This window comes from Sus scrofa, chromosome 12 (assembly GCF_000003025.6).
Source record: "Sus scrofa isolate TJ Tabasco breed Duroc chromosome 12, Sscrofa11.1, whole genome shotgun sequence".
NCBI classification, from domain to species: domain Eukaryota; kingdom Metazoa; phylum Chordata; class Mammalia; order Artiodactyla; family Suidae; genus Sus; species Sus scrofa.
In genome coordinates, this window is record NC_010454.4 from 13,596,529 (window position 1) to 13,615,933 (window position 19,405).

At 36.7% G+C, this 19,405-nt stretch overlaps 1 protein-coding gene across 9 annotated transcripts in view; it reads right to left on the minus strand.

The window, feature by feature from the left end:
• The window catches only part of HELZ (helicase with zinc finger), a 166,429-nt gene that overhangs the window by 107,978 nt on the left and 39,046 nt on the right, over positions 1-19,405 (minus strand). For 8 of the 9 annotated variants that reach the window (XM_021066748.1, XM_021066745.1, XM_021066750.1 and 5 more), the window contains 7 exons: positions 16,248-16,372; positions 14,441-14,497; positions 9,404-9,455; positions 8,163-8,238; positions 5,668-5,866; positions 5,099-5,206; positions 3,746-4,043 (listed from right to left, as the gene is read on the minus strand). In XM_021066748.1, the coding sequence (XP_020922407.1) occupies positions 3,746-4,043; positions 5,099-5,206; positions 5,668-5,866; positions 8,163-8,238; positions 9,404-9,455; positions 14,441-14,497; positions 16,248-16,372 (915 nt within the window). Of the gene's footprint in view, positions 1-3,745; positions 4,044-4,466; positions 4,659-5,098; positions 5,207-5,667; positions 5,867-8,162; positions 8,239-9,403; positions 9,456-14,440; positions 14,498-16,247; positions 16,373-19,405 lie in introns of those variants that run through there. The other variant, XM_021066752.1, reaches the window with a different exon arrangement.

The following is a 19,405-nucleotide window of genomic DNA, read 5'->3' on the forward strand; positions in this document are numbered from 1 at the left end:
ATAGAGAAGTTCTCTTGTTCTCAATGTCTCTGAACATTATCCACACAGGCATTCCAGGAAAAGATATAAACACTGACATTTTTTTTTTTATTGTTTCAAATGTTGTATACAATTGTGATTTCATGTAAACAAATTTTTCGCCCTCTATTTTTTTTTTTTTTTTGCGGACAAGCACACTACTGTAGTAAGTCAAAAACACTAGCACTGACAGAAACAGAAACAAATACTATACTGTTTATATCCTGCTTTCAGTTCTCCAAAATTCTTTTAGGACTGTGTATACTATAATCACACTGAAATAAACACAGTCACATAATAAAAATTTTAAGAACTTAACCAAAACATTCAGGTGATGACATCAATTGTAAGAGTAGTAAAAATATCAAAGACAGAGTTAAAAATTAGCACAACAGGTCACCTAATTTAAGTAATGACAAAAGTGGTCAACCAAATTTTATTCAGCTTGCCTAAACCTAGATTTAAGGTTTTCTTTTTATAATTTCAAAATATCAGAAAATATATTTTGTAGATTTTATATTGTTCTCTTGTAGTATGTTTTCTACGTCCTTGAAAAACAAATTTCACTATGTAAAATTCTTTTAATGTTTCCAAATTAGTTCATGAAAATGCTTGATTTAATTCAATTATTTTTCATAACATAACCAGTTAGAAGTAAAACTTTGTTTAAAAGAAAACAGGCAGAGTTCCCGTCGTGGCTCAGTGGTTAACAAACCCGACTAGGAACCATGAGGTTGCGGGGTCGATCCTTGGCCTTGCTCAGTAAGTGAAGGATCCAGTGTTGCTGTGAGCTGTGGTGTAGGGTGCAGATGAGGCTTGGATCCCACACTGCTGTGGCTGTGGTGTAGGCCGGCAGCTACAGCTCCGATTAGACCCCTACCTAGCCTGGGAACCTCCATATGCCACGTGTGTGGCCCTAGAAAAGACCAAAAAAAGAAAAGAAAACAGGCAAAGACATCAAACACAAAAAGATCACTACGAAAAAGGATGTAGTATTATAAAAAGAGGGGAGGCACAGTATTGGTTCCAAATGGGAGGCTATCCCTGTCTGTATTAATTCCCACTACCATATCAGAATGAAAAATACATTTCATTATATTTTCAAACTGATACATTAGAAACATCAGAAATGAGATTCTGTATTTCTTCCAGTTACCAGTCTTAAAACATCATTCATCTTGGACAACTTCTCTTGTCAAGGTGCTATGGCCTCAATAACTTAGGTTTGCATCTCTGCTTTTCCATCCCTTGGCTGCACTCTAGTCTCCGTCCTCATTTAAAAAAAAAAAAAAAAAAAAAAAATTCCTTCTCTCTTCCTACTTTTTTTGTTCTATTTGCAAACTAGAAAATACCCTAATCATGGCTAACATAAAAATAGCAGCTCCTATTCACTAAATGCCTACTATGTTACAGATATTGTGCAAGGCTTATTTCTAAGTCTCAACAACAATCCTCTATGACAGATATATTAGCCATATTTTGCAGACGTTTCCACATGAAACTCTTAGATATTAAATACTCTGCCTAGGGTCATACAGGAAATAAGGGGGGGGAAATCAGGATTTGAATCCAGTTCTATTTAACTCTGAAGTCTGTCCACTGCTCTTTTTCTCCAACTAGAAAAGTAGCACATAGCTGAGGCAAAAGTAGCCAAAGCACCCTCAATCTCTCAAGCCCATGAGGGTGCCCTGAAATCCTCTTTCTTCATCATCACCTTCCCTTGTTATCATCTGGGATTTTGTTTGTTTGTTTTTTGTTTTTGTTTTTAATGGCTGCACCTGCAGAATATGGAAATTCCCAAGCTAGGGGTCAAATCAGTTACTGGCTTACACCATAGCCACGGCAACACTGGATCCAAGCCACATCTGTGACCTGTGCTGGAGCTTGCAGCAACACCAGATCCTTAACCTACTGAGGCCAGGGATTGAACCCGCATCCTCAGAGACACTATGTCAGGTTCTTAACCCACTGAGCCACAACAGGAACTCCTATTATCATCTAGTTTAATTGTATCATTTTCTCTGACTTTTTATTGCAGATATTTAACATTTTACATTATTAAAGAGGCTTTTATTAACTAGTACAGATTTTTGACAACATTTACTAACTTATTTTTATTGGAAATGGGAAATGAGTTAAAGGCTACAATCTAAAAGCAAACTTAAACTACAACCCACACGTAAGCCAAGAACATCCCTTTAGAATTATATTTGAGGGTAGGGGATGCATGTTGATCTCTCTTTATGATTTTTAAATCTCCTTATGATTTAAAAAGGGTACTATCTAGCAGTTATCAAGTTCTAGTCTCTAAAAGCAATGTCACAGTAGAGGAATAAACAAACCACTACATGCAAGACGAATCCAGCCTGCTGCTGTTTTTGAAAATAGAGTTTCACTGGAACACAGTTATGCTCATCCATTTACATATTGTCTATGGCTGCTTTCTCACTACAACACAGAGCTGAGTGACTGCAACAGAGATCAGCTGCCCTGCAACACCTAAAATATTTACTCTATGTCCCTTTACAGAAAAAAACTGCCGACTCCTCTACGAGGAAATATAAAACAAATATTTTTATTTTGTGAACTATCATATCTGCTTGGCTATGGGAATTAATATATTTTTATTCCAAAGATCAGCAAGAAGATGACAAAAGCAGAATCCAACAGAATAAAAACAAGTAAAAGGGATCGAAGTAAGTGAGAAATATGGAGAAAATGAATTATGAATCATATTATTAGCACATATACAAGAAGGTAATGCCTAATTGTTATATTTCGGCACAAACATTGCTTTAAGCTTACTAACAGATAAAGGAAAGAAGACAGAACCAGCTCCACCTGTTCATTATGTCCAAAAAATAAAATCCTAGTATTTGCTCATGAAAAAAATAACTTCTAGGTTCTCTTATATGGCACCCTGTGGACATAATGAAAAACACCCTCCCCAATACGGTTAGCTGTAGCCAACACAATGGCAAGTTTCATATGGCTGGCTTTGCTATAAGAACTGTTTGTTAAATAAATACTTAGTGTTCGTGAAATAAAATAAAGCACCCATAAGTCCAACCAGAGCCAAAGAAATGTAGGCTAACGTGTCCCTCCCTTATCCAGTTGGATCATGACATAAAATTTAGGTATAGGCCATAACATGACAATTTACAAAGTAATGCATCAGCTCCTGCAGGTGTTTACATGTTGAAACCAGGGGCCTCTTTCTGAGAACATGAAACAGATCCTATTAAAGACACCTTGGTCTCCTTATTACTCATGAAGTCAAATGAAAGCTTGTATCTAGGATTTTTCATTCAGATATAATGTGCTAGTATCAGCAAAGTTAACTGGACAAAATCAAACATGGAAACAGACATTACAGGTGTATTCACAATTACCATTAAAATGATATTCTACCCAAACTAATACTGAAAGGTTTTACTGGGCTAAAATCATCAAATGAAGCTGGTAGACCAAAAGAGACCTGATCATCTACTCACAAGTCTGGGGAACCGTGAAGCAAGTTTTCCTGATGACTATACAAAGTGACCAGGGCATAATGCAAACCATTCTAATCCCATTACACGGTAAATGAGTCAATTAATTTGGGATCTTTTTCCTTACTACTCCCTCCCTAGCCATGGAATATTTAGGGGCCAATACATATCTTTTAATTCTGCTGTTATAGTGCCTTTTAACACATTGTATCAGGGGAAAAAAGTCTAAATATTACCTTCTGTAGAAGCTGCATCAATCATTACTCTTTGCATGAGTACTGGTTCCAATCCAAAGTCGAAAACTATGGTTTGGCGAAAAGTTCCAAATATTTCTGTGTTAAATGCTATCCCGACTTTATACACGTAATGATCTAATCCATTTTGGGCCATCTTTCCTCCTATCCATTCTTGACAGTTTTCTGGGACTTCTTGTGATACCTGGGTAGTACTATCTCCGGCAGATATTGCAATGATACTAAAATGAGGACGATGAGCATCATAAAGCAATGCTACACGATACAGCATTCTTGCAGGCTACAAGGAAGTTAAAATAATTCGTTGAGTACAAGGGGGTGAAAAATCCAGCTGTAATTGGCCTCTTCAATGAAAATACTTTCATAAGGGACTTTTACTTTCCCATGCTTCTAAAACACTATGTTAAAATCACAAATTGTACTCATAAGCCATTTAAGGAAAAAATCAGAATGGTTAAAAAAAAACCCTGTTGTTAGAATAATATATTTATGGTGTCAATTATACCTCAATGAAACTGAAATTTTCAAAAAAGCGATATATTTACGCTACATGACTAGCCTCCTGGCTCCTTCTGTGATACATTCGTTTTTCACCATGGCAAGCTATCACCCTGTATCACCATCGCCTCCAACTTTCCATACCCTTGGCCTAAAAAAGTTTTCTCTAGCCTCAAGTAGGAAGTCTTCATAGGAGGGCAATTACCTCTGAAGGCACTGGATTGGGTTCAAGGCCGAAGCTAAATGTTCCCAGATTTTTCATCCCAAGATGCAGATGGTACAGTGGAAGAAACGTCACCAAAAAGTACACAAAACTTTTCCACTGCTTATATTCACAGAAATGTTCTACTTTGCTTCATTCTTAAACTTTGGATATTATAATTCAAGGTGGGAAGCACTGCAGAAAATGTCTCATATTAAAAACCTATTATTACAGAATTTGCGATTTCATCAAATCCAAAATAAAAACACGTTGTCATTGTTTGACTATCTTAGAACTGCCATATTAAACAATTCAATTTTTAAATAGTTAATTATAAGCCATGAACCCCATCCTATGTTTCAAGTTTGGAAGACAACATGTCAAAGAATTCTTCACCAAATAAATAAATAAGCAAGTATCTAAACATCTGCAAAGATTTTATCTCAAAATCTAAAATGTACCTTTCATGATCAAAATACAGAAATACACTTTATCACAATATAGAACCTGCATAAAAATGTACTTAGATTAAAACATTTCCAATGCTCTTTTAACACACGGATTTTAAGGTCCAAAAAAGCTTTCAGAAAACTGAAAAAAAAATTCACATTCTTTAATTAGCACAAAATTCATACCTTACAAGTAAGAGCAAAGGTCCATGTCTGGTGGGATTTTTTGGTGTTGACAGTAACGGACAGGTCAGGATTATGCTCTACCTCTACTCCTTCTATGCATTCACTAAGCTGAAAGCAGAGAGCAGTTAATGGCATGTTCTTATTCCTAAAAACACAAACAAAAATTTCTGGCATGATAAATAAACGTCAACAGTAAAGATGTTGATGGAACTGTTTGCAAAGCAAGGTATTTTATACATCAATTTTCAGTTATTTTTTTAAACACAAAAAATAATAAAGCTAAAATAAGAGATGTAAGAAAACTAAACAATAACAAATGGCAGTAAAAACTCCCTGAATGAAGACAAATTAATAAAATGCCCGCAAATATCCAAACAAATAGCTTAGTTCTGCTCTTTATTTTAGCAAATGGGTCTACTTTTGCTAATAAAAACACTTCATCAAGAATCAAGTGTTTGATATAGAGGATAGGGAAATAAACCAACACACAGCACGAAATAAAATCAAGACTCAAACAAAGTCACTGTTTAAAACAAACAAACAAACAAAATGGAGTTTATTTTCCTCACCACTTTCTCAGGAGATAATGAATTCATCCACTTTTCTATCAAGGTTTCCATGTAACTGCCTGAGAGCTGTTTATTCTCATTCTGCTGTTTCAATTTTATCAACCGTGAAGCATATCTTTTCTGCCATTCTGCTAGTTCTTCCTGGGAATGTGCTGAAGTACACTGGGCACCATACCTACAGATTCCTTGCTCTAAAAATCTAAGTAGAATAGGAAAGACTGTTTTATCATATACTTTGTTGGACCATTTAAAAGATAAACTTCCAGCATTTTCCTTCTGACTCTTCAATAACAAAAACAAAACTTCATCTCCTGAAAGACCATTATTATCACATCTTGCACAGAGGAGGAAGAGGAGGCTTAGAGAACATTTACAAGAGTTAATCAAAACAGTAACTCCCCAGATTCCCTGACCTCTTTCTTGGGAATAAGGGGATGCTAAAGCAGATCATATTCATAACCACCCCCCACCCACAAAAACCGGCACTGCGAAGGTTGCTTCCTTTGTGATAGAACAACAATTCCTCTTAGAGCAGAATTTTTCTAAAGCAACACTGACATCAAGTGGATTAGCTCATCAAACACAGGTAGGCCCTACTTCCCAAAAGGACGTGACCTAAAGAAAATTTTCCACATACTGGGAATTTCACTCTGAAAAAAGAAAAAAAAATGCACTCTGTCACTGAAATTAACACTTCAAGGCTTCTTCTTTTCACCTTCAAAACATAACGCCTTTACTCTTTGCTACATTACTATTACCTGTATTTATCAAACTACTGGGCCACTATTAACTTCTGATGTTTAAAATAAACTAAGAATAAAAGTTTTATATCAGAATCACAATTAACTCAATAGATTAAATTCTTCAAAGGGTAAATTCATAAATGTTCCTATTTTAAAGGACATAGCTAATGAGTTCTCAGTGTTTATGACTCAGAAAATTCCACTGACAACTCAATGATCAAAGCAGATAAAAGTGCAAAATTTTGATCAGTAATTTTTTTAATTTTAAATATGCTGTAAAACAATAGATACAGCCAGTTTTTAAATAATTGAAACATTAAAAAATTACTAAGAGAGCTTATGAGAGAAAAAAATGAAAAGGAAACTATAAGTAGTAAAATGGATAAAAGGGATATTATACTTTTCAAACTGGAAAAATATTGATAGTAAGAAATACAAAATGAACCACAGCACAATGTAAACTATCAAGTGGTTCACCCTATTTGAAACGATGAATGTGTTTAAAAGCTTTTCTTGGTGGTACACAAAGTACTTGAACTTAAATTATGCTATTTATTAAGTCCTCTTATGCTTCATAAGACACACTCAAAATCATGCCTTTGTTTCTCTGAAGTATATCTTAATGAGACAAATATTTTTCTGTCTTTCTGTTGCTTTGTTTTAAATTAGTTCCCTAAAAAATTGAAAAGTTTGATAGACTCAGAATTCCCGCTGTGACGCAGAGGAAATGACTCCAACTAGTATCCATGAGGATGCATGTTCAATCCCTGGCCTCGCTAAGTGGGTCGGGAATCCAGCATGGCCTTGAGCTGTGGTGTAGGCTGCAGACACAGCTCGGATCCTGTGTTGCTGTGGCTGTGGTGTAGGCCAGCAGCTATAGCTCTGATTCGACCCCTACCTGGGAACCTCCCTATACCACGGGTGCAGCCCTAAAAAGCAAAAAAAAAAAAAGTTTAATACTCTCACCTGGACTATAAATTTTCTCATATTTCCTTTGCATAGGACTGTGTTCTACCTGTCCTACAACATGATGCCATCAGGATTTTCAAAATGTACTACTTAGTTTCTTATTTCTACTATAAAATCAAATCTGATCTCTTAACTATTCAATCATCCAAACTACATATCAAATCTCCTTCACTATTAAAAGCAATCTAGAGTAATTATATCTAAAAAACCATATTTACGATTTCTTAAAAAAGAACCTTTCTTAATATGACTTCAGTAACTCTTTCCACCTTAATATATAATTATTAAATGTTGAAAGGTTAGCCCTTCAAATAAAAATTACTCAAGTTCTATATAAGATTACATGAAGATAACAGATTTTCTTTTTTTAGAAGTTATTAAAATAATTTAACATTTCTTTATTTTATGCTCTACTTCCGTTTACATAACTTCAATTTCGATCACCATAATTTAGGTAAATTGCATATAAACAAGAGACCAGCAATTAAACTATCATAATAATCCAACTAGTATTACAAAAGTCTTAATCTACATTTAGACCACTGTCATTTATAATTAAAAGAAGGTTCATCAATATGATTTTGATTTTTATTGTTTAATGATAATGACCATTATGGCTTCTGTTTCAAACTGAAAATAAACCATTTTCTTTAATCATTATACTTTTTCCTTCATATAGTATCTCCTTTAAATCTGAACTACTACTTTTCAAAAAGCGAAGGAAAATTAACTATGCTTTGAATAAAGACATGTCATTGATTTAAAAAAAAAAATTCACGTTACCTTTTACACAAAGTATATTCCTCGCTGCTTGTGATTCCCCTAGGTGGTGGGCGGAAATGCCAACCATTACAAGATCCTAGAGAGTAATGAGGATATAGTCTTATCATTTGAGGCTTGCTGATAATTGTGATATTTTAATGTGTAAGAAATACTATAAATATTATAAACCCTCCAAACACACCATCATCTACCAATCAAATGAATTAAGTCAATTAGCCATATGAAACTTAGAAGTCACTGAAGAAGCAGTTACACAGCAGCTAAAACAAGGCAATGACCCTGACTCAATCCCAGCAACTGGTGGACATATTTCCAGTGCAGTCTCCTCCCTCACATCTAAAGGGGGGATATGTTGGAATGCTTGTCATTTCTTAAGCATGAGCTATGTCTCTATTAGGAACTACTTCGGGAATGAGAAAATGACGGTATCCTGGAAGGAAACTTTATAAAAACCAATTCAACACTGCACATGGAGTGAGAAGGTCCACGTTAACATCCACAGTCCTTAGGGTTTGTCTGACACATGCTATGGCATAACATCATCCTTTTTTATTACTGAAATAAAGTTCAAAAAGTTGAACTCTGAGATGAGCTAAAAAATAACTTTTGTTTACCTCTGAATACCATGAGGTTTTTTGTTTTCTGTGTGGCTGACAAAATTACCGAACCGTAATGAACATCATTAGGCTAAAAAAGGGCTCTAAGAAGTCAGTATTTGTTTTGCGAGAGCCACTACACGGCAGACATCATTTAGCAAGCACTCAGTGAATGCTGGGCTCCCTTCACCTTCCTCTGGCAACAGAAGAGGAAATCATGCACTTTTTAATTGTGGCAGAAACAGCTCAGCCTACAGGTCAGAACTTCCAGAAGTAATCATTGTACGAGCCTGTAATAATTGTACTAGCCTGTACAATTATTCCAGAAGTAATAATTGTACCAGACAGGAAGAAAAAAGATCTCCCTCTCTCTACAGATGGCTAAGAATGAGGCTTAAATTTAGAACTAGGTACATGGAGAAAAGATGAAATAGATGACTTCTGGCGTTACCTCCCACCTCCATTACTCTTATTATTCTAAGAAAGAAATGCTTTCATCCACACTCCTTCTTAAAATGAAGTTTTTATATTCGCTCCTACACCTCCACTAACATGTCCTGTAACTCAGTGAACCTCCTCCCAAAATCAATAAAAAAGCAATGCTCAGAACCACAGCTACCAGAAGGGACACAGTTTAGTACTTACCCTCGTCTATGTCTTCCACATGATATCCAGAGAGGACGTTACTAGTTGCTGTCTGCAATTTTTCAAATGAAAGACATTTTTATAATAAGAAATAAGGAGTTGATGCTGACTTAAACGTGGACATTTTCAAGATTTTCTTAAAAAGCTTGAGATCAAATATTTAGAAATTTTTAATAGATAGTAATATTATAACTGGTGTTTTTTGCTCTTTGCTCTATGTTAAACTATATTTAAATATGGAAAAGAAGTATTTGAGTGGCCCTCATTAAGGAAACTGACAGAGATTCCTTTCATAAAAATTACACCAGGAGCTAAAGAAGAGAAGTGCAGTCCCCAGTCCTGAACCCCAGGAAGCAGCACCTTCCATCCTTTCAGGTACTTCACTCTCTTCTACCATCTAGAATATGACCGGCTAGCGAGGTGCCTTTCCTCCTGCACCAAGTGCAGCAGCACCACTTCAGGACCTGGGAGCACATCCCCGCCAAGGCCCCCTCACTCTGGGATGAGCCCCTCTCCCACAAAAGAGCAATGACTGGGGAACCACTCACTCTGCTTTCCTGGTTTTCTTGACTCCTTGAGTGCAGATAAATCCTAAACCTGCCCCTTTGGCTCTAACTTTACACAAAGCTCCATATCCCCACTTTCAACTGAGTACCAGCTCTATCCTACAGCATTTTATATGCTGGATCCTTGTCAGCCGTGTGCAGATCCATTGTCAACAGGCTGCAGCTGCCTTTCGGCACTCCTGCGCTTCCTAGGATCTGGCGCATAATGAATGAAGGCTCAGTCAATCTGGATGGATGGGTGGATGGATGATCGCCCAAGCACTCCAAACACAGTATGTCTAAAATAAAACTCATCAACTTTCCCCCAAATTTCATCTTCCTTCAGTGCTCTTTATCTCAAGTTAATGGAATCATCTTCCCAAGAAAGAGCCAGGCTAAAACCCTAAAAACCATCTTGAACTCTTCCTTTCTGTCCTGCGCTGAGTATTCAAATCTTGCCCACCTAGGTCTAGAATGTCATGTCTGCTCATACTCTACCCTCACTGCCACTGAGCTAGGTAAGAGCCTCATTACTGCCTGTCTCATCTAGCCCTGAACCAGTTGATGGCCAACTTACTGTACGAACTCACCTCTGGGTCTTCACTTAGCTGCCTCCACCCTTTCTTTAACCTTGGTTCCTACACTCCAGCCTCTCTGGTTTTCCCACAGGGTGCTCTGTCTCCTTGCCCTGCCTGTACTTCCACTTCAGCACTTACTGACCACACACTACCCTGTGGGTACATAAGCTATGTGCATCTTGGCCTGGCCCAGCGAATTGTTCTGCATGGATAATTCAGCTTTCCAAAGCCTACAGAACCTTGAGCAGCACAAGCACTCTGTAAATGGTGAACTGAATCAGAAGGCAAAAGCCTTGTCCCAAGATGAAATTTGCAATGTCTTGTACCATAGGGGAAAAAAAGTGTCATAAGTGCCAGTAATCTCACTGTAATTTACATGTCACTGATTAAGGACCCTTTTCAGGTTGGGCTACATCTAAATCACTATAACACTGTTTCAACGGGAAAATGCCTTCTGATTCTCAAACTACTCCCTAATGTTTTTAAAGATAATACATTCTTTTTGTACAATGAGGACTGAATATAAGATACAGGCTAACAAATAAATCAGGAGTAACTATTCACATTATAAAGACTCTATGGTCACCAAAAAGAAAAAAATCCTTTAAAATTCTATAAGCAAGATCTAAGAGGCATAGTCCTACACTAGCCCTTAAAACATGATTCCAATTACACAGAATTCATAAATACAAGAGCTAAAAACTCACTTCGAGTATGAACTGGAAGTATCTCCTTTAAAAAATGTGGCAAAATAAAAGTTACCAAATATGCAAGAAAAAAAGGAAAAAGTGTTTTGGTGACAAAGCGTTAAGCATAGACATACATGGTGTATTTCAGGAGTCAGCCTCTACAGCAACCAGCACATGGGCAGCACGGGCCTGTGCTGACACTGTACTTATCAGTCTGGTGGGGTCTGGTGAACAGCACATCTCATCAGAAGAGTGGGTAAAAATGTGGAGCTCAAACCTGGGCTGAATATTTGGCCACTGTGGCTTATAAATTGCAGGGTACTGTGTTAGTGTTTTAAAGAAAACAACAACCACAAAAAGACAGACCCCAAGACAGAAAGGCAACATCAATTAGCTTATGATCTTCAGTCATTAATAAGACCTTCAGGGAAAGCAGCCAAATTGCACATTGCGAGAATTTCTATAAATTTACAGGAGTTCCCGTTGTGGCTCAGTGGTTAACAAATCCGACTAGGAACCATGAGGTTGCGGGTCCGACCCCTGGCCTTGCTCAGTGGGTTAAGGATCCAGCGTTGCTGTGAGCTCTGGTGTAGGTTGCAGATGCGGCTCAGATCCCGAGTTGCTGTGGCTCTGGCGTAGGGTGGTGGCTACAGCTCTGATTAGACCCCTAGCCTGGGAACCTCCATATGCTGTGGGAGCAGCCCAAGAAATGGCAAAAAGACAAAAAAAAAAAAAAAAAATTCTATAAATTTACAATCAAACCTACCGATTTGATATATTTTCTAAAGAAGATGTATTGTTTTTGCCCTCATTACTCAGTCTTTAGTTCCATGCCTTTATTCTAATCCACTAGCATTTACAAATAAAATACTAGCTCAGCCCAATCTTTAAATAACAAATTGTTTCTATTTTTAAATATACCAGGTGCAATAATAATAAGGACAACATTGTTTGTTAGCTTTTTCTAGATGGATTTTTTTTTTTAATGGTACCAGTTCATTACCAAAAATACTATTTTGGTTAGACAGAAAAGAAATTATATACAAAATGTAAGTCACATATTCCCAAAGTATAGTCACAAAAGCCAAGGGATATTTGTGACTTCATACCCAACAGGATTATAAATACTAAAAACAAAATTTTGTATGTATTTGTGTGTGATTATCAGACATAAAGCTGATAATTCAAATTAAGGTAGTAAGAGAGGAGAATTAGGCCAAAAATCTTAATAAAATGAAAGGTTATTTTAGGTTCTCATTTTAAAACTCTAAAACATACTATCTGCTTTTACTTCTTAGAAATTAAAAAGACTATATATATACAAGAAGGAAAATGGTTTTGAAGTTAATTAGAACTTACTGATTCTCAGTTAATTCATAAGACAATTTAAGATTAAGAAAAAAAAATTTTTTTAGGGCCACATCCACAGCATAAAGGAGTTCCTGGGCCAGGGACTGAATCCAAGCTGCAGCTGTGACCTACACTGCAGCTGTGGCAAGGCTGGATCTCGGCCCAGTGTGCAGAGGCAGGGATCAAATCCCAACCTCCACAGTGACCCAAGCTGCAGCAGTCAGATTCTTAACCCACTGTACTACAGTGGGAACTCAAAGCCTATTTTATTGTGACAAAACAAACAGTATCTTTATCCAGCTTTTGTAATTTATGATGATTATCTTCTTTGCTTACTTATGTGTTGGTATGAACTGTGAAAAATTTGAAGTGGGAAAGGAATCTACAGGAGGTCAAGGTTTACATGAGAGACTCCATCTCACACTCCACAAGACCTGTACCTTCTCAACCCTCGGCTCTGCTTAAGTGTCTCGTTCCGTCACCAACCATTCCAGGTTCTTCTTCCATCATAGGAAGCATATTCTGTTCCCTCATACCACTTACCTCAATGTGAATTATACCTGTAGTTGTTTAATTCACTCATTTATTTACTGTCTATCTCCTCTCTGAGACTTTAACCTCCCAGAGGACAAGGACCCTGGGTGTCTTGTTATATTCCTGGCAACAACTACCTAGTACATGGTAGGTGCCAATTTTTAATAAGCCAAACAATCACTTTACACGGACTTCTATTTATCATAAAAGCTGACAAAAATGGCCATTTTTAAAATGAGACATGTAGGAATTCCCATTTCAGCTCAGCAGGTTAACCCTACTAGTATCCATGAGGATGTGGGTTCAATCCCTGGCCTCGCTCAGTGGGTTAAAGGATCCGGTGTTGCCATGAGCTGTGGTGTAAGTCACAGAGGTGGCTCGGATCTGGCATTGCTATGGCTGTGGTGTAGGCCGGCAGCTGCAGCTCCAATTTGACCCCTTGCCTGGAAACTTCCATATGCAGCATGCATGGCCCTAAAAAGGAAAAAAATAAAATGAGACATGTAAATAAAAATACTTTTAATATGCCTGTATGAGGAATAGAAATTGAAGCTTACAAAGCCATGGGCCCTCTACATGCCACTACTGCCCTTGGCCTTCAAGTGCTTCTCCAGATCACATTTTCGTTCACCATTTACCCTGATCCACATTATCCATCACCTAAAATCAATCCCTAAAAAATAGTGCTTAAATCACTGACTTCATTTAGTTGCTTAAAAACACAGAAGACTTGGAGTTCCCGTTGCGGCTCAGTGGTAATGAACACGACTAGTATATATGAGGACATGGGTTCAATCCCTGGCCCTGCTCATGGGTTAAGGATCCAGCGTTGCCATTAAGCTGTGGTGTAGGTCCAAGACATGGCTCAGATCTGGTGTGGCTATGGCTGTGGTATAAACTGGCAGCTGCAGCTTTGATTTGACCCCAGCCTTGGAACCTCCATATGCCTCAGGTGCAACCCTAAAAAAAAAATTAAAATTAAAAATAAAGGGGGAAAAAAAAAACCCAAAAAACAGAAGCTTGAGGATTATCCCACTTTTAATGACAGTGAGCCAGATGTAGTTAAAAACTAAAATTTCCCAAACCTCTTTCCATGTATTGGCCAGAGACAGCTCACAAGAATTAGGGACAGAACAGAAGACCTGGGACGCACAGGCACCTTGAGAGGAAGCAAAGTTCTGAAGATGGGACCAAGCTGGGTGACAGGAAGTCCCGAGGTTCCAATACCCCACCTTTAAAGCCTTGCTGATGCCCACTGATTTTTCCAAAGTTTAACACAGAACACTTACTAGCCAGACTGAGTTAAACTCTTCCTAAAGAGATCCACTGAAATAGTCTTACCTCTGTTTCTGTGAGAAGTGTTTTTAGTCTTGTCAAATCTTTTGTTACCATCCCATTCTGAAAAGGCAAATGAAAAAGGAAAAAACCAAGCAGTATATTAGTTATTTCCCATGGGGACTTTCTCAGCTGTTTCTAAGGTTTATCTGTTAAAAAACATATATATATCAATGCTATCCTCATCTCCCATCCCATTATCACTACCATTAGAGGTGATAATACCATCTAAGTGGCAAGTTAAAAAGATGAACAGGACAAAATACATGGTGTGCCCTAAAACACTATCGTCATCTTGCATAAATTAATTTAATAAAATATTCACAATAGATGTCACTGAAGAGCAAGATAGGAGAAGTGAAGAGACAAATTAAAATAAAATAAACCTTTTTTTAACTTCTCTTTCCTAAAACTAATAGGCTATATTTGTAAAATGGTGAATTCAGTTACTCATGACTCAGATTCACAAACAATGATCAAACTGCTTAAAGATGGCTCATTACTAAAGCTGGTAAAGGAAAATATATAAAACAGTCACTCTTCTGAAATTCAAATTTCACTTGAGATTTGAAAGCAAATTGCTCCTTCCTAATTTTAAATATAGAAACTCAACAGGTAAAAATTATAATACGCTTAACCTATATGGAAAAGTTCCTTAAGGATAGAATTACCTAAATAAAGAAGAGATATACAACTAAAGAGCTATACACTTTTGCTATATTAATAATACCTTCTAGCTTTTATATTCATTTTTTAATTTGGTGAAATCAAGAAATGCTGTTAAACCAACTAAACAATTCACTATCCAATAATTCCATTGAAAATAACTAAATTACCCTCTGAGATGGACTGTTACAAAGTACTTTCCTAACTTGCTTTTCTTTTTTTTTTTTTACCAAATATGTATTTATTTGCAGTGAAAACACAACTTTGCTTTGGCTTTCCACAATTTATGTTAATTCAGAAGAATACAGAGAATTCATACATATATTTTCTTCCTTCACTGTTTTTATTATGATTCCTGAAAATTATCAGCAAATTTTATAACAGTTACCAACTGGTAAAAAAAAAAAAAGTTATATCTCTTTCCTTCCAATTTCTATAGACTGCCAACTCTAATGTTAAAAAAAAAAGCAGTCTTTCAATGATCTCATTCAAAAACAAAAACTCTAGAAAATTAACTACACACAAAAATTTATCCCAAAGTCTGAAGAGAATTAGACAGCTCCATCAGAACAGTCATAAATATTAACTTACAAATATAACATCTTCAAAAACAAAAGTATTACTTAGTTTAGGTAAGTATAAACATTTCAAAAATAAATGGTTGAATTTAGGAACTCTGTAAGATCATATACCCACAGGAGTATTTTAAAATATTTGAAAGTCAAAAATATTTCCATGTTCTGTTAAATAATATCTTTAAAGAAAATCATTTAGTTATTCTATACTTTCAAAGGTTTTTAAAAAGTATCTCCAATTCTTATATGTATTATCACAAACTACAAGAATCCAATGATTAAACATCAGCTTGTTGAAGAGAAATAAGTATCTCAAGACACTTGTAAACTTTGATTTCTGACAGGAGATGTAGAGGAACCCAGGTAATACATGTAAGGAGTTGAATGGATGAATCCATTTTTTGGACATTCAAATTTAGAACTCAAGCATTGAGAACTATGCCTAGATACTCATGTTGCAACAGAACAAAGGGTGGGGAAAAAAATGTATACATGTAAGGACAACTTGATCCCCTTTCTGTACAGTGGGAAAATAAAATTAAAAAAAAAAAATTTAGAACTCAGCAACATACCAGGGACTCTCCTGTCAGAGACTTGGCAAGAATGCTGGATACAGGTTGAAGCTTCCCTTTAAGCTGCATGCAGCAAAGCACCGCCTGGAAGGCACCATCTCCCTTGGCCAGTCCTTCTCCCAACACTGTCATGAAAGAATAGCCATCATTAACCACATGACATTCAATACACGTTGTTCTCAATTTGATCATTAGCACACTATCACAAGTATGACTTCTCTTGTGCTAAAAGAATAACTATAAGCACTAGAGGAAACCAGTGATGTTTCAGTTCTGTCCAAGACATGCATAAAGACAAGAAAAAACATGGGCAATCAACAAATCTAACCCTCTACAGCCTACAGCCAGGTAAGATCACACCAAAATCATGAGAATTCATCTTAAAAGTTCTCCAGTGAAAATACTGATCAACCTATGATTTCTGGGTAAATGAGGGCTTTCAAACTGTAGAGATACTTGCTGAATAAAGTCCTCCTCACATTTTAATATTCTTAAACAATTAAGAATTGGCTTTTACAAGAAACACATGAAAAGATGTTCAACATCACTCATCATTAGAGAAATGCAAATCAAAACCACTCTGAGGTACCACCTTACACCAGCCAGAATGGCCATCATCCAAAAGTCTACAAACAATAAGTGCTGGACAGGGTGTGGAGAAAAAGGAACACTAGTACACTGTTGGTGGGAATGTAAATTGGTGCAGCCACTGTGGAAAGCAGTAGGGAGATTCCTCAGAAAACTAAAACATAGAACTACCATTTGATCCAGCAAGCCCACTCCTGGGCATCTACCAGAGAAACCATGACTCTCAAAGAAACATGTACTCCGATGTTCACTGCAGCACTATTTACAATAGCCAAGACATGGAAACAACCTAAATGTCCATCGACAGAGGAGTGGATCAAGAAGATGTGGTACATACACACAATGGAATATTACTGAGCCATTAAAAGGAACAAAATACCGTCATTTTTAGCAACATGGATGGACCTAGAAACTATCATGCTAAGTGAAGTCAACCATACAATGAGACACCAATATCTAATGCTTTCACTGACATGTGGAATCTGAAAAAAGGACAGACTGAACTTCTTTGCAGAGCAGATGCTGACTTACAGACATTGAAAAACTTATGGTCTCCGGAGGAGACAGTTTGGGGGGTGGGGGGATGTGCCTGGGCCGTGGGATGGAAATCCTGTGAAATCAGATTGTTATGATCATTATACAACTACAGATGTGATAAATTCATTTGAGTAATTTAAAAAAAAAAAAACCTGAGGGGAAAAAAAAAGAATTGGCTTTTATCAGAATTCCCGTCATGGCTCAGTGGTAAAAATCCTGACTAGTATCCATGAGGATGCGGGCTCAATCCCTGCACTTGCTCAATGGGTTAAGGATCTGACACTGCCTCGAGCGGTGGTGTAAGTCACAGATGCAGCTCGGATCCTGTGTTGCCGTGGCTGTGGAGAAGTCCGGCAGCTATAGCTCTGGTCTGACCCCTAGCCTGGGAACTTCCATATGCCACAGGTACAGCCCTAAAAAGAAAAAAATAAGGAATTAGCTTTTATCAAAACCAGCAAGATTAACTAAGAACCCAATTGTCAAATGGCCAGAGAAAATGTTACCCAAATTGTTTGCAAGGGTTTACAGATTTAATTTAATACAATCACAAGGAGCACATGGTTGTAACAATACAGAATATATTCATTTTTATGTATGTCATATGAGATGACTTCTCACTAACTGCTAATGGTTCAATCAATAAAACAATCTATATCCTTCTTTTTATTGCTAAGTCCAAGAATCAACTTTAGTTTACACACACTTCAGCTTCCTTTGCAAGAAAATAATTTGGAAAGAAATATTTTGGAAATTACATTTTTTTCTAAATATTTTCAAGGAAATGTTTAAATATCAATATAATATACTGCATTTAAAGTCTATGGGATCTGTTCATGATATACTGATCTGGGTTGTACTGAAGATATCCATTTGTGTATGGTTCAATTTTTTTTTTTTTTTTGGCCACACCCATGGCACGTAGAAGTTCCAGAACTGGGGATGGAATCTGTGTCAGAGCAGCAACCCAAGCCACAGCAGGGACAACCCCAGTCCTTAACCCACTGAGCCGCAGGGAAACTCCTGGTTCAACTTTAGTAACACAACAAAACAACATGAATAAAATCCTATACAGAAGTTTACCATAAACTCACCACTCAACCAGAAAACTGTTTTCACTTACGCATGTTCTCTTCAAATTTTGATCAATATTTACAGAATTTTTACATGATTATAGCAGATGTAAATATAACAGTTTGCATTCAGCTTTACCTCCCCTTGACACATTCAATATTTCCCATGACATTACAGCATTTATATTGATCATATTATTAGCTACAATGTTCCACGGAGTAGATACAACAATTTATTTAACTTGTCCCTTGATCCAAAACAGCTCCAATTTTTAACTATTAAAAAGAACATTGCAATAAATACCTACTTTATATACACTTTATTAAATCAGATTACTCAATTGAAAGTTGCTGTCTCTGTATTCAAGGTTTTATTCAATTGCTCTCGGTTTAGGCCATTGTGTTGTCACACGTCCATGTTACAGATCACTCATGCCCTCAACTGATAATTCCAATACACAAATAACTCCAATGAAGTATCCTTAAGAAGGTCTTGAGCATCTTAGAAAATTCCACAGTAAGCCCACATCTCCCTCAGATCTTAGTATTCCTAAAACTATTCAAATATGACCATTGGCAAGTCATTTTATCTCTCTGGCCCTCAGTGTGGTGATCGGTAAAACTGAAACATGTAAAAATGTGCTGCAAGGATCAAATGATGTAACGCAAGTGAAATGCTTTGAAGAATAATGACAGTCCTACCAAGGTCTGAATCATTCACATTTGCTAAGCCTGTGTCCTCCCTTGTAAAAGGGAGGCGACAGTAGCGACCTAACAAGGCTGTGCTAAAGAGCGTGTGAATTATATAAAGTGTCTAGCACAATCTCCTCTTTAAGGTTCCCTAGATGTCACCTTCCCTCTAAAAATTATAAAACTGTATTGAAAACTGCTGAAGAACTAGGAACTAGGATATTAAGAAACTAGTTGTCACGAGCTGAAGAATGTTTTGGGGAAATCTAGGAA